General features: G+C 43.5%; 1 protein-coding gene and 1 pseudogene across 3 annotated transcripts in view; one reads left to right on the plus strand and one right to left on the minus strand.

The window, feature by feature from the left end:
• The window catches only part of LOC124958977 (phospholipase A and acyltransferase 3), a 28683-nt gene extending 20663 nt beyond the window's left edge, over nt 1-8020 (plus strand). For all 3 annotated transcript variants that reach the window (XM_047517599.1, XM_047517598.1, XM_047517600.1), the window contains exon 5: nt 6354-8020. In XM_047517599.1, the coding sequence (XP_047373555.1) occupies nt 6354-6455 (102 nt within the window). In that variant the 3' untranslated portion in view covers nt 6456-8020. The remainder of the gene's footprint in view (nt 1-6353) is intronic.
• Nucleotides 3675-4208, minus strand: LOC124958978 (CDGSH iron-sulfur domain-containing protein 1-like; annotated as a pseudogene).
• Nucleotides 8021-14470: the final 6450 nt, after the last annotated feature.

Here is a 14470-nt window from a genome sequence, read left to right on the forward strand (position 1 = left end):
TCTGCAGGTGGCACGGATTCATGGACAAATTGTTTTCCCTAAAAGGTCTGTGCTATCAGGACTACTAGATACCACTTTCTTGTATTTATTCACACTTTTGAATATGTACAAAGCTGGACCACACACAATGGAGTTAGTGTTGTTCTCCTTGACAATGTGTCTTTTGTATGAACCAGCTGCATTGGCGTTTGCTGTCAGACCATGAGCTTTTGTAAAGAACTGGGGCTATATTGTTCCTCCTGCATGATCTGCAGACCATTTCTCCCACCCTGACACAAGGGTTTAGCAAGGAAAATACCGCATGCAAGTGACTGACTGTGGGTTCCCTGGCAAGGTAACCCAACAGCAGAAGCACGCCTACCACAAAACTGTATCAGAGTATGTTTTAGAGGAAGGTTGAAAGACTGGCCAGCAGTCACCTCCGGTTGGCAGCTCCACAGGACTTTTTCAGCATGAGTTCTGGCTGCTGAGAACCTCAGTTTTAGGCACTGTGTATTGTTGGTTACATGGTGTGTTTGCCGGTGTCACAGACTGCTATGTTGGACACGTTTGTGGCCCAGATAAACCTGGGCAGAAGGAAAAACAAATTAACCATTGAAGCCCTCAAACTCCTCTATATAGGCCCTGGGTTTGATTCTTAGCATGATATTCGTGCCAAAAAGTTAGCAATGTTTTCTTTTCGGTGGTGCTGCGGTTTGAACCCAGGGCCTTGTGCTTACAAAGCAGGCACTCTACCAACTGAGCTATCTCCCCAGCCCAGCAATGTTTCTTGTGGCCCTTTCCTTGATGCTGAACTGCCTGTCTCCGGACACCGGGCCGTTGTGTGATGACTTCATCATTGCTCCCTTGCCTTTCGAGTGTTGTAGACATAATGTTCATATTTGAAGTTACTATGATAAAGTATTGTATAAATTCCTGGGCATACTTAGGTGAGTCTCTTTCTTTCTTTCTTTTTTTTTTCTGGAAAAGTTTTTTTAATTAAATTAAATTATGTTTTTGGAACTAGGGATTGAACCCAGGGGTGCTTATCCATCCCCAGCCCTTTTTATTTTTTCTTTTGAGACAAGTCTTGCTAGATGGCTAACAGCCTCACGAGGTTGCTCAGGCTGTCTTCAAACCTGCAATCCTCCTGCCTCAGCCTCCAGAGCTGCTGAGATTACAGACATGTTCCACCGTGCCTGGCTAATCTTTGACTTTCAAAAAATAATTCTTCCACACAATTTGAAAAGTTATCCAACACTTAAACTTACAGTGACACATGCAATTCCTTCCCCCACACCTCTCCCTTCTCAGCCTCCATCCAAGATCACTTCCCATCGCTCTTGTAGTCATTTTTTTTTTTTTTTTGGCACTATTTCCAAATTTCTAGATAACATGTGTGTAGTTCTATTTTTTGATTCACAATTTAAAATGTGCTCTTTTGGTGGCTTCTTCTTGATACATGAGGATTAAACTTTTGTTACTATGGTTGCTTCTCCTCCAGCTCCTTAGCATTACTTTATCTTTTTTTTTTAAATCTTTTTTTTACTTGTCAATAGATCTTTTGTTTTATTTATTTTTATGTGGTGCTAAGTATCGAACCCAGGTCCTCACACATGCCAGGGAAGTGCTCTACCACTGAGCCACAACCCCAGCGCTACTTTATCTTTAATAAGGTAATATTCTACAGTTCTCAACTTTTCCCCCGGGACACACCTCCTCCAGCCATCTCTTCTCCCTTAATCTGTCCTGTGTGCCCTTGGCTGTCCTCCTGAACTTCCCTCAGCTGTCACCCTTTGAATTGCTTTTCCTTCCTCCCTGCTCCTGTGATCGCTTGGTTTCCTGCTTCTTGACTCTTTCTCTTATTAGGCAGATGACATCCTTTGGAGGTTTCTTTAGGTGAGACACAGTGCAGCAGGGCAGTGGTGACAGCAGTCCCCAGCATGCCAGTTTCTTGAGTCACACTGCTGCAACTAGATTGGGTAGGCTGTTGCTTTCCTATTCCTGCTGTACTATAGGTCACCGTACATTTGGTGGCTTGAAACAAATTATTCCAAAATGGGTCTCATTGGGTTAAAATCAAGGTGTTGGCATTTTCTGGTCTTTCAGGGAGAATCCATTTTCTTGCCTTTCCTGCTTGTAGAGGCCACCAGCCTTCCTTGTTCTGAGGTCTCCTTCCATCTTTAAAGCCAGCAATGGCCCATTGAGCCCCTCTCACGTTGCACCACGGTGACACTGACTCTTCTGCCTAAAAGACTCCATCTTTTAAAGAACTTTGTGATTGCATTGGGCCCATGTGTGTACTCCAGAATAACCTTCCTGGGTTTTTTTGGGCGGGGGTACCAGGGATTGAACCCAGGGACATTTGACCACTGAGCCACATCCCCAGCCGTATTTTGTATTTTATTTAGACAGGGTCTCACTGAGTTGCTTAGTGCCTTGCTTTTGCTGAGCCTGGCTTTGAACTTTCGAGCCTCCTGTCTCAGCCTCCCCAGCTGCTAGGATTACAGGTGGGCACCACTGTGCTGGGCACCTCCCCATTTTAAGTAAATTGATTGACAGCCATGCAGCACGACATCTTTATATGTTCCTGGAATTAGGAGACTCACATCTTTGCTACCAGTAGTCTCCTTCTCCCCGCCCTCTCTGCCTTTTTTCCTTCTTCTTCTTGCTGGGGACTTAATCCAGGGCTCAAGCATGACAGGCAAGCACTACCACTGAGCTACGCCCCCACCCTGCCAGTTAGTCTTCCATACCTGGCACTAAATTGTTATTCTGGGGGGTCCTTTGGGCTTTAGTCTAAGGAGATCACTTCCTAGTCTCCCTCACTGGAGCGCCCACCACTTGTATCTCCTGTCTTCTTTCTTCTCTCTTGTTTGGTTGGAACCCTAACAGCAGCTTTCTCAGAAAGGATGCATTGACAAGTACATATTTTTTGAGACCCTGGTGTCTGAATTTTTAAACTTGATTTGATAGTTTATCTGAGGGCAGAATTCTAGCTTGGAAATTGTTTTACTTCAGAGTTTTCAGGCAATCCTGCATTGTCCTCCTACTTCCAGAACCGCTCCGGAGAAAGCCGAAACCATCCTGATTCCTGCTCTCTCTTCTGCTTCCTGGGTTTCTCCCCTAGCACAAAAGTTGTAATATTTTCTTTACCCAGTGTTCTAAAATTGTACAGCTATGTGCCTTGGCGTGGGTCTACTTTTATCCATCCAGGTGGTCCCAGAGCACCATTCAATCTGAAAATGTACATTCTTTGGCTTTTGTGAATTTTCATGAATTATTTCATTTTTAATTTTTCCTCCTTTTTTTTTCTGGAATTTATATTATTCAGATGTTGGACTGCTTGGTTTATTGTCTATTTTAAAAAAATCTTTGGCTTCTATATTCTATGTCTCTATCTTTTTGCTGTTCCTTCTGAGAGATTTCCTCAAGTCCATCTTTCAACTTTCCTATTGAGTTTGTCACCTGTATCATATTTTTATTTTCTATCAACTGTTTGTTTTCTCAATATTCTATTACTTTTATTGTACTGTGCATTTATTTATTTATTGGATTCAATGTGTCCTCTATTCTTTTTTTTTCCATGATTTTGAGAATAAGTTAATACATTAACTTCAAGATACAACTATAGTCTAATACCATTATTTTAAATTTAAAGAAATGGATCCTTACAAGACCAAAGTAACCCACAGGCCATAAGGTTGGTTTTCCTTTTTTGTTTAAACAAATGTGCACCACAATATTTCAACAAGTAAGGCAAATGCCATGAATGTGAAAGCTGAAGATTGCGATATATCACATGTAGAACCCAGGGGAGGTGAATTAGAAGTGGTAGTCATTCTAATTAATCAATCAGGTAACATCAATGCAAGTTGGTCTGTAGCATCAAAACTGTCCATTTAAGTTTCTTTTTTCTTGACAATCGGAGGTCCCACGTTGTCTCCAGTCTCTTCGTGATGTTTTGTGTGAGAACCATCACAGAATGGGAACTTTTTGGACCTCCAGCAATGGCAGAATACAGCTTTATCTCCCAGATCCTCCTTGTCAAAAGCATGTACTTATCTTGGGATTGTCTTTCTGGATGGGAAGGTTTACCATTGCTTTATTGCGATGATCTTTAACACAGAATCTTTTGTGAGCTAGGTACCGACAGCAGCTGTCCCAACAGCAATGGCGACTGCTGCGATCCATTCAGCCCGTAGGCTGGAATGGGAAGTCAGACCCATGGCGCCATCACTCGCAAGGGGTAGGCGCAGGACGCGGTCCCCAAATGGGCTAACAAAGACCGCTGGAGTCAAAGTACCGTGTCCTCTATTCTCTAATGAGGTTTCTTTTCTAGATATTATTTGTTTATTCAGATGACTTTTTAAAATGTTGGTCTTCCTCTCTGTCTTTAATTTTAGAGGCTGTCCTCAGACGTGTGGTACTTCAGTCGAACCTTCCTGCTCCTGATTAAGGGTGGATGATTGCTACCAACGGAAGCCTTGAGTGAATGGGGGCAGGAGGGTCTTCATTAAGTTTGAGTGTCACTGTAGGAGATCCTGGTGGGCTTTTTGAGAGCCTCCAGTATTGCTATCTTTTGCGCTTCTACAATTTATCCATTCCTCTGTTTTAGGGCGCCTAGTTTTGCTCCATTGCTTAGCTATTGTGAATTGAGCTGCTATAAATATCGAGTGGCTGAGTCATTTAGTCTGCTGATTTTAAGTCCTTTGGATATATACCAAGGAATGGGATAATGGGTCAAATGGTGGTTCCGTTCCTAGTTTTCTGAGGCATCTCCACACTGCTTTCCAGAGTGGTTGTACCAATTTGCAGTCCTACCAGCAATGTATGAGTGACCCTTTTCTCCACATCCTGGCCAACACTTATTGTTACTTGTATTCTTGATAACTGCCATTCTGCCTGGAGTGAGATGAAATCTCAGTGTCCTTTTAATTTGCCTTTCTCTAATTGTTACCAATGTTGAACATTTTTTTCATTTATTTGTTGGCTGTTCATATTTCTTCTTTTGAGAAGTGTCTGTTTAGTTCCTTTGCCCATTTAATTTTTTTTTTTTTTTTTTGGATGTTAAGTTTTTGAGTTAGTTGTACATCCTGGAAACTAACATCCTACCTGAGGTGCAGGTGGCGAAGATTTTCTCTCATCTGTAGGTTCTCTCTCCACGCTCTTGACTATTTGCTGTGAAGATGCCTTTTATTTTGATGCCATCCCATTTGTTGATTTTACTTCTTGTGTTTTAAGAGTCTTGTTGAGGAAGTCGGTTCCTGAGCTGACATGATGGAGTGTTGAGCCTACATTTTCTCTAGAATGTGCAGGGTTTCTGGTCTAATTCCTAGCTCTTTGAGTTTTTTGCAGGGTGAGAGAGAGGGGTTAAATTTCATTCTACTACATATGGATTTCCAGTTTTCTAAGCACCATTTGTTGAAGAGGCTATCTTTTTTCTAATCTTTTTGGCACCTTAGTCTAGTAATAGATATCTGTATTTATGTGGGTTTGTCTCTGGGTTGTTCTGGTTAGATCAGAGAGATTTGGCTTAGTGTTTTCATTATGAATTGTAATTGCTATGGAGCCACACACAACTTTTTTTTTTTTTTTTTCCACACAACTTTTGAACTTTTAATTTTGCAATAAGTATTATGGCTAAACTTATTTACTGAAAATTTCAGTAAAATGTGTGAATGTTTGTTTCTTTATATATTAGCCTTATTGCAGCAAATGACTTGCTGTTGTTTCTTTGAGTAATTTTTCTAAGGTATCTAAATAGATTTCTGTTGAAAACTTCAGTGTTAACATTTTTGTAGTTTGTTCTAAATTTAACTGTGATATAAAAATGAATTTTATGCACAGATCAGAATTTAAAATGAAAGTGTTTTTGTTTTTTTGTTTTTGTAAACAAACAAACAAACAAAAAATAGAGCACTTCCAAGAGGGGCAGGACGGGCGCTGGGACACGTGGGGAGGTGAGGCCGACGTTCTCACGCAGGTCATATTTTATTGCGTTCTCAGTAACAATTCCTTCCTGACTTCACACTTGCTTCTACAGCTTTCCAGTAGCTGGCCAGGATCTTGACCATTCTGGCGGTCACCTCCCTGTCCTTTCCACAGTCACCCTCTGAAGATTTATATTCTTTAAATAGCCACAGAATCACCTTCGGGATTCTGTGAAGTCCAGGCCAGCTGGCTGCACCCACTGAGTCTTTTCCATCCAACCCTGTCCCCTGCTCTTCCCTGCCAACATTTGTTGATTCCTGAATTTGGTCAAGGGAGGCCAAGGGGCCTTGAGGTGCCCTGAGCTGCCTGGTCCTGTTGAATGTACAGCCAGTTCTGCGATTCCTGCCATGGAGTCTGACTCACCCCTTCTTCTGTTGCAGGTCAGAGATGTCGTCATGGCGGCGGGCATCGCAGGAGTGGGCTTGGCAGCCCTGGGCCTCATTGGAGTCATGTTCTCAAGAAACAAGAAACAAAAGCAATAGGTTGAAGTGACTATCCTGTTAGGAATGACTTTATACTGTAGAGGGTTTTGTTTAGCTAGAGAGTTTGGGGTTTGGTTTGTGGATTTCATTCTGATTTATAATAAGGCTTATTTTCACAGAATAAAATAGAGCACCATAAGAGAGGATTTTTTTGGGGGGAACTGCAGCACTGACGCTCCATGGAGGGAAGCGCTGACTCTGTTCCAGGCGACTCTCTTCCATGATTTTCTCTCTCTTTGAAGATTGTGTTCTTTGCATTGCAGAAATCAGACCTCCGGAGGGAAGTTCCGGTTGTCGGGACACACTGCCTGTCCCTTCCCCTCCTCAGTGCCTTGGCTTCCTCACCACTTTTGCTTGCCAGACCTCTAAGTCTCTGATCCCACATTCCCGCCCTGCCTTCCCGCCTCAGCTCAGCATTTCCCCACCGCCGCAGCACTGTGCGCCCAAGCGCAAGTTCCTGAGAATCTGATTGGCTAGCACCACACAGCTCAGACTACCCATTGGCTGCCTTTGGGTCGGGTAACTCCCATCAGGCCAATCAGCTGCCTGACGGGCCAGGGGCGTGTTCTCTGAAGGGGCTGCGGTGGGTTCTTTGGAAATACTGCTGGGGCTGACTGTCCTTCCTTATTCAGGGCATGCTTCCTTTTACTTGGTTGGAATGTTTCCTTCCTTGCCCCTGGTTTTCGGGGGACCATCCTGCCCATGGCAGGTTTGGGCAGGATTTACAGATGGCCCCGGGGCTACTCCCTCCTGCCTTGCCCCACCTGGCGCATGGTAACAGCGCTCTCAAGGTCCCAGTGTTTGGAGAGTACCTTTCTTCCAGTAGTTTCCTTTCTGTCTCAGCCCGGTTGATGTGCTGTCTCATTGGAGCTCACAACTCCCCAAACTTGAGACATAGACCAAACTAAAAAAGTGGGTCTCCTGAAACTCTCTTGCGATGAAGGGGAAACACAGAGTGTAACTTCCAAACTAATAACAGAGGGAGAAAAAAGAATGAGGACAAACTCAAGAAAGCAAAACAAAACACACCCCCTTCAATTTTTAAAAAGTGGAAAATAAAGAAGGAAAAATTACGTACAAATAGTGATGCATAGAAATAACCAAAGAAAATGGAGGAACTAATTCCAAATATATTGATAATCACCATAAGTATAAGTGAACTAAACTTCAAAGTAAAAGACGAACGACACCCTGGATTTAAAAATGAATCTACAAATAAGGGTTTATAACAGACACACTTAAATATAAGAACACAATGACTGAGGTGAAAAGGATGGACGTGTTGGATGAGACAGGCACTCCACGTTCCCCGGAGGGCCTGGCGCACAGAAGAGGGGGTGAACGCCAGTGCAGGGTACAGGAAAGTTCAGGCTCAAGGGCCAGCCAACAGCATTGGTACTTTCCCGAGACCTGATTAGCACAAATTTGGACCAATAGTGTTGGCCCAGGAGCTACACAATGCCCCGGACTAGCCTACTCCAGTGGCAGCCTGCTCTCGGGTCCCCTCTTGCCCTGCGAGAGTTCAGTCTCTTTTCTTCACGTTTGAATAAATCCTGCTCCTTTCACTCGTACTTTCTGTTGTCGTTTTTTGAATTTGTGAGACAAGAACCTGAAAAGTGATTGACAGTGAGCTGCTGGAATCTGTTGCTGCACTGGAGGGCGGAACCTGCCATGAAGAGCCACAACAGGCCACTTGAGAGAGTGGAGGAGAAGCTGGCTTTGCCAGCCGTGACCCTCGTGACCCTGGAGCTGAGCTGGCGGGCTTCCCTGCTGAGATAAGCTGCACAGTACAGCCGCCTTCTCAGCTGCGGAGGTCTGTAGCTTCCAGTCGCCACCTGCCGGCGGAAACAGAATCCGGCTTTGTCTCAAACTGGTTCAAAATTTACATGGCAACTGGTCTGATGTCTTTATAATAAAGTTAATGTTATCGAGGAGAAGAATTTGGGGTGTGTGGATACTGTTCTGTACTGAAAGGAATAGTTGATAAAAAGTAAATGTGAAAAATAACTATAAAAGCAATTTGAGATAATTGGGAAAATTCAAATTTAGACTGATATTAAAGAATACTAAGGAATTACGAATTTTATTGGGTGGTAATGGTGTAAAGCTTATGTCAACATATGTCCTAATTTAAGAAAACGGACAATCATAAAGCAAATATGGCAAAATAATGTTTTAAAATTGTTTTTAGGTTTGCTTTATTTATTTTCAAACATAATGTTTTAAACTGAGGTAATGGGTGTAGTGTAGGTGGATAGTAATTATACCAGATTTTGTAGTACTTTCTGAATATTAAATGTTTTAAATAGCAAACATCTTTAAAAATATCTAAAATTTGAACTTGGGCCAAGCTTAAATAAAATATCTTATTGGATAAATCATTACTATTTAAAAATTAAAAGGATTAAAGAGATGCTAGGCAAATACTAACTAAAAATTAGTATACGTAGGAATTTGGTCCATTTTGAGTCTACTTTTGTACAGGATAGGAGAGAGGACTCTAATTTTAGTCTGTATATTTAGATATCCAGATTGCCCAACACCATTTGTTAAAGATAGTTTATTTTTTTCTCCAATGAATGTTTCTGGCTCTTTTGCAAGAGTCAGATGACTGTAGTGTGTGTGTGTGTGTGTGTGTGTCTTCTGTTCCATTGGTCCACGTGTTGTTTTTACGCCAGTATCTTGCTGCTTTTGTTACCATGGCTCTGTAATATAATTTGAAATTGGATGTTGTGATGTCTTCAGAACTGTTAGAAGGACAAATAGAGAATGCGCCAACACATAGGCCAGGTAAGACTTTCGAATAGGATCCCTATAACTCGGGAAATAAGAGCAAGAATCAATAAATGGAGGGCATCAAACTGAGAAGCTTCTGCCCAGCGAAGGAAATGGTAGTGAGACAACCGATAGGATGGGAGAGACGCCCTGCCAGCTACTCTTCCAACAGGAGATTACCATCCAGAATATACAAAGAATTTGAAAAACTCGACACGGAGAAACAAACAACCTAACCCATAAATGGGTAAATGGACTGAACAGACACTTCTCAAAGAAGAAATACAAAAGAAAAAGAAATACATGAAAAGTGTTCAACGTCTTCAGTCACCAGGAAAATGCAGACCAAAACCATACTGAGATTCCATCTTATTCCAGTTAGAATGGCAATCCTCTAGAATATGAGTGGCAATAAATGCTGGTGAACCTGAGGAGGAGTGGGGGATGGGGGAGAGAACTTTTTTGGAGGGTACTTGGGTACCAGGGATTGAACCCAGGGACATTTACCCACTGAGCCAAATTTCAAGACCTTTTTTATTTTTTATTTTGAGATAGAGTCTTGCTCAGTTGCTTAGGCCTTTGCTAAGTTGCTGAGGCTGACTTCGGACTTGTGATCCTCCTGCCTCAGCCTTCCCAGCTGCTGGGAGAAACTCTTGTATATACCACTCCTTGGTATTTATCTAAAAGAATTAAAGTCAGCGTACTTTAGAGGTGCACGCCTACCCGTGTATCTCAGCACAGTTCTCAGTAGCAGGTTATGAAATCAGCTTAGGTGCCCTCCAGCCGGTGAATGGGGAAAGAAGACGTGTAGATATACACGAAGGAGTTTTATTCAGTCATAAAGAGAAAAAAAATTATGTTATTTGCAGGAAAATGGATCATTAAACAGAGACCACGAATTTGAACAAAATAAGTCAAAATAAGTCAAACTCAGAAAAGTCTCATGTTTTCTCTCCTAAGCTAGAGGGAAAAAATGGGGTGTGATAAGGGATACCAGGAAAGTAGAAGGGAGACCATTGGGGGAGAGGACAGGGATGGGGGGAGGAGTGAGAAAGGTGGGGGGGGGTGGGGAGTAAATCAATGGAGTTGTTTTTATGTATATACAAATAAGCCACAATGAAACTCACCATTCTGTGTAAATAATCTGCATCAGTAATAAAAAAGAGTATGAAGTTTATCACTAATAGGATAAACAAGTTCACTTTATTGAAAAATTTAGTATAAATATTAACCAAATGCTGCTATAACTATAGTGATACCAGAAAACCTAGGTTTTATGGCAAAGATTATTAGGATAAAAGTGTTCTGATTAAAGTTTCGACTCAGTATCATATATATATCACTTCTCAATTTGTTTATATCTAATAGTCTTAAAATAGATAATGAAAATCTCGGCTGATTACAAGGGGAAACTGACAGATTCACCATTATAGCAGGGAGATAATATACCCTTCTCTTAGGAACTAAAAGAAAGGCACAGATAGAGAAAATTTAAAAAATTTTACTGACAAGGGCTGGGGTTGTGCCTCAGTGGCAGAGCACTTGCCTAGCATGTGTGAGGCACTGGGTTCGATTCTCAGCACTGCATATAAATAAATGAATAAAACAGTTATGAAATTGTTATGATTCTTTTTTTTTTTTTTTTTTTTTTTTTTGTGGTGCTGGGGATTGAACCCAGGGCGTTGTGCTTGCAAGGCAAGCACTCTACCAACTGAATTATATCCCCAGCCCTGAAATTGTTATAATTCTTTTAACAACACTCATCACCTAAAAAGAAACACTGAAACTGTATCCTCCATCCCTTCCAGCCCCCATGAGGGTCTGGCTGGGTTGCGGAGGCTGGCCCCAGACCTATGATCTTCCTGCTCCAGGCTCCCAGGCCACTGGGGTTGCAGGTGTGCGCCACCATGCCCAGTTTATGGGCCTGTTCTGATAGTTCATATAAATGGAATCAGATGCTATTAGTTTTGTGAACATCTTCTTTCATTTAGCATGTTTTTAAGTTTCTTCCACATCATAGCCTGTCTCAGTCACTTTGTTTTGTTTTGGCTGAATAACGTTCCCTTAGTATGGAAATATCACATTTTGCTTATCCATTCATCATTTGATAGACATCTGGGTGGTATCACCTTTTGACTGTTTATGGATAATAAACAGCAGTATTAATCAGGTTCTCCAGAGAAACAGAACCAATGAGAGATTGTCTGTCTATCTAGAGTTTTATTGTGAGCTCACCAATCATGGAGGCTGGGAAGTGCCATCATTTGCTGTCTGTGAGCTGGAAACACTGAGGACTCAGGAAAACCAGTAGTGTAATTTGGTCTGAGGACTAGGGGCGCCATGTTAAAAATCCCTGTCCAAGGGTGGGAAGTGGGATGAGCTGTCCCAACATAAGCAGCGAGTCAGGAAAAAAAGGAACGAATTCCTCCTTCCTCCACCTTTGGTTCTATTCAGGTCCTCAACAGACTGAATGATGCTCAGCCACATTGGGAGTGGCCATCTGCCTTTCTCAGTCCACCAACTCCAATGCTGACATCTGGAAAGACCCTCACGGACATGGCCAGAAATGGCACCCCAGGCACATTCAGGTGGAAACCCAACGTAAGCCATCTCAGCTGCTATGAACATGTGTGCGCAGGGTTTGGTGAGACACTAGGCTCATTTCAGATGTTTTCTATTTCTTTTATTATGTTGTTGGTGTATGGGTGTTTTATTATGATTTTTATATCTTACGATTATGTTCCGTATATTATATGTAGAGGCAAGGTTTAATAAAACTCTTTAAAAATATGTGTAGTCTAGAATATTCCTGGAGGATATAAGAAACTGACACCGTCGTCTCAGGGGGAGGGACTGCCAGCTGGGGCTGGGGGTGTGGAGCATGGAGGCTCATCTTTTATAGACAGTCTTTTAAATAACTGTAGCAGGAAATATACAGAAAACGAAAATTTGGGCTGGAGTCCTTGTTCCTGGCAGGCTGGGTGTGTGGTCTGACTGTCCCCATTCTCTGCCCAGGGGGAGCACCCTGGCCCCTGGTCTGCTCAGCAGCCACATGACCAGCTGGGGACAGGCAGCGTTCCAGCTGGACCCACCTTGGTTGCTGACTCCTGTCACGTGACTCCTGGGCCTGAGTTTCTGACTCTGAGCTCATTGGATTAGCTGAAGAGCTACAAGTCCCAGCCGGAGGACTGTGGCCTTTCCTCGGCCTCTGCCCTGCACACTCCAGGGAATCCCTGTGCCCATCTCACCTGCCATCTCTTCAGCAGGCAGTGCCCACCAAGTCCTCCTGCTCAGAAGATGGTGCTGTGACATTGTTAAAAGTGACTGGCACCCTGGCAAACAGAGATCACCTGGTTCAACGTTGGCCACCAACCATATCCAGTGTGGCCAGGTGGGGCTGCCCAGGAGGATCTGGCCAGTGTGAACATGAGGGAATTAGCTGAGCCCACCCCACTCTCTCCCTCCAGAATGAGGAAGGGAAGACCTTGAGGAGGTTCCCTCTGCAACCCCCAGGACACTGTTGTGGAGATGCTGAGAGAGGTCAGTGTCCACGGGAGCAGTGTGGGCTGCGGGAGAAGTGAGTCTGCAGGGCGCTGTGGATCCTGCACACGAGTCTCCCCATTTGGTTCCAGTCCCCCTGTGTGCTCACCCCAAAGCCTGAAGAGGGCAGTGGGCTGGTCCTTGCTTCCTCCAAGTCCCACAGGGAGGCTGATGAGCTGCCTCCCAGTTCCTCCTACCCCTTGCTGTCAGCATGCCTAGTATGTGACATTGATAAGGGTCGTCAGAAGAGAGACACTTACTTGGGTCTTGGGTGGGGTATCACACTGGTGCCTCAAAAGTCAGCCTCTTCACACCAGCTAGTTTCCTGTGGGGCTAGAATGAATGGAGTATTGAAGCTGAACTGATGTTTCTGTACTGTGGATTGAACTCAGGAGCACTTAACTATGGAGACACAGCCCCAGCCCTTTTTTATATATTTTTTTAGAGACAGCATCTCACTGAGTTGCTCAGGGCCTCACTAAGTTGCTGAGACTGGCTTTGAACTCGAGATCCTCCTGCCTCAGCCTCCGGAGCTGCTGGGATTTCAGGAGTGGGACACGATTTCTGGTGTTGAACTGCTTCTGTAAGGTCGTGGTACTCGAGGAGAATTTAAAGACTTATAACTCTTTTCAGGACTCGTAGAAAATATCGGTCAGAGTCTTCCAGCGGAGGAAGGAGTGGGCTAACAGAAGAGTGAAATCCAGGCTCCTTTTTATAAGTGACTTCGGAAGCCCTTAAGAGATTCATTGATGAAGGGATATTTTATGCTGAAAGTTTGGCATTTTGATATTTGGGGTGAGAGATACACCAGTCTGCAGGCCTAGACCATTTTGATGGAAAACCTTTGTATACAGAGGCAGTGAGAGAGAGAGAGAGAGAGAGAGAGAGAGAGAGAGAGAGAGAGAGAGAGAGAGAGAGAGAGGAGGGTGGAGACCCTTACTCACCAATTGGAAGTGGTAGGATGACAGCAATTATTCTCCTCATGTCGTTGGCCTGTTGTCAGTTTGAATGACAGTGGTTTACATCAGGATAGAAGCAGAAACCACTTTTATGAACTTGATAAGTTTTTCTAAGAATCTTATCCCCGATTAAATATGATCCACTCACATTCCAGATGTGCCCTGAATATTGGTCTACACAGCATGAAACACTGTTAGGAAAAACTCATAGTTTCCATTGACCTTACAAATGGTTTCAGTGAGTTCCTGAAAGGTGTGCTTGAGGGTATCATTGTCACTTTCTAATTTTAGTTCCTTATCATTGTATGTAAAAGTCCTGTCTCTACCATCTGAATCAAACCAAAGGGCTGATTCTGGAGTAAGTCGGGGACCTTGTCTAGGTCATGTTCTGTGATGGCAAAACCAGACCTGGTTGTGAAATGAAATGACAGAAACGTTATGGGAAGCGTCCGGGGCCTGGGGAGGGGTCAGTCCCCTCCCCTCTCGCAGCCTTTCTCCAGGAAGCCTCCTTAACCAGGTCCCTACCTTCTGCAGGGTCAGTGACAGCCCTGGGAGTCTGACTCCTCCCTCCTGAAACCTAATGGACGCTGTGGAAAGAGCCGCTCCTCCTTATCTGTTCTGTGGGCAGCTCTGTGTTAGAGACCTGCACCGGCCTTCAGCCGCGCAGATTAGGAAAACCCCAAGGATAGGACGGGTCTAAGATGACGTCAGATAACCTATAAGATTGTGAGAAACTGTGGA

Source organism: Sciurus carolinensis, chromosome 11 (genome assembly GCF_902686445.1).
Source record: "Sciurus carolinensis chromosome 11, mSciCar1.2, whole genome shotgun sequence".
Taxonomy (NCBI): domain Eukaryota; kingdom Metazoa; phylum Chordata; class Mammalia; order Rodentia; family Sciuridae; genus Sciurus; species Sciurus carolinensis.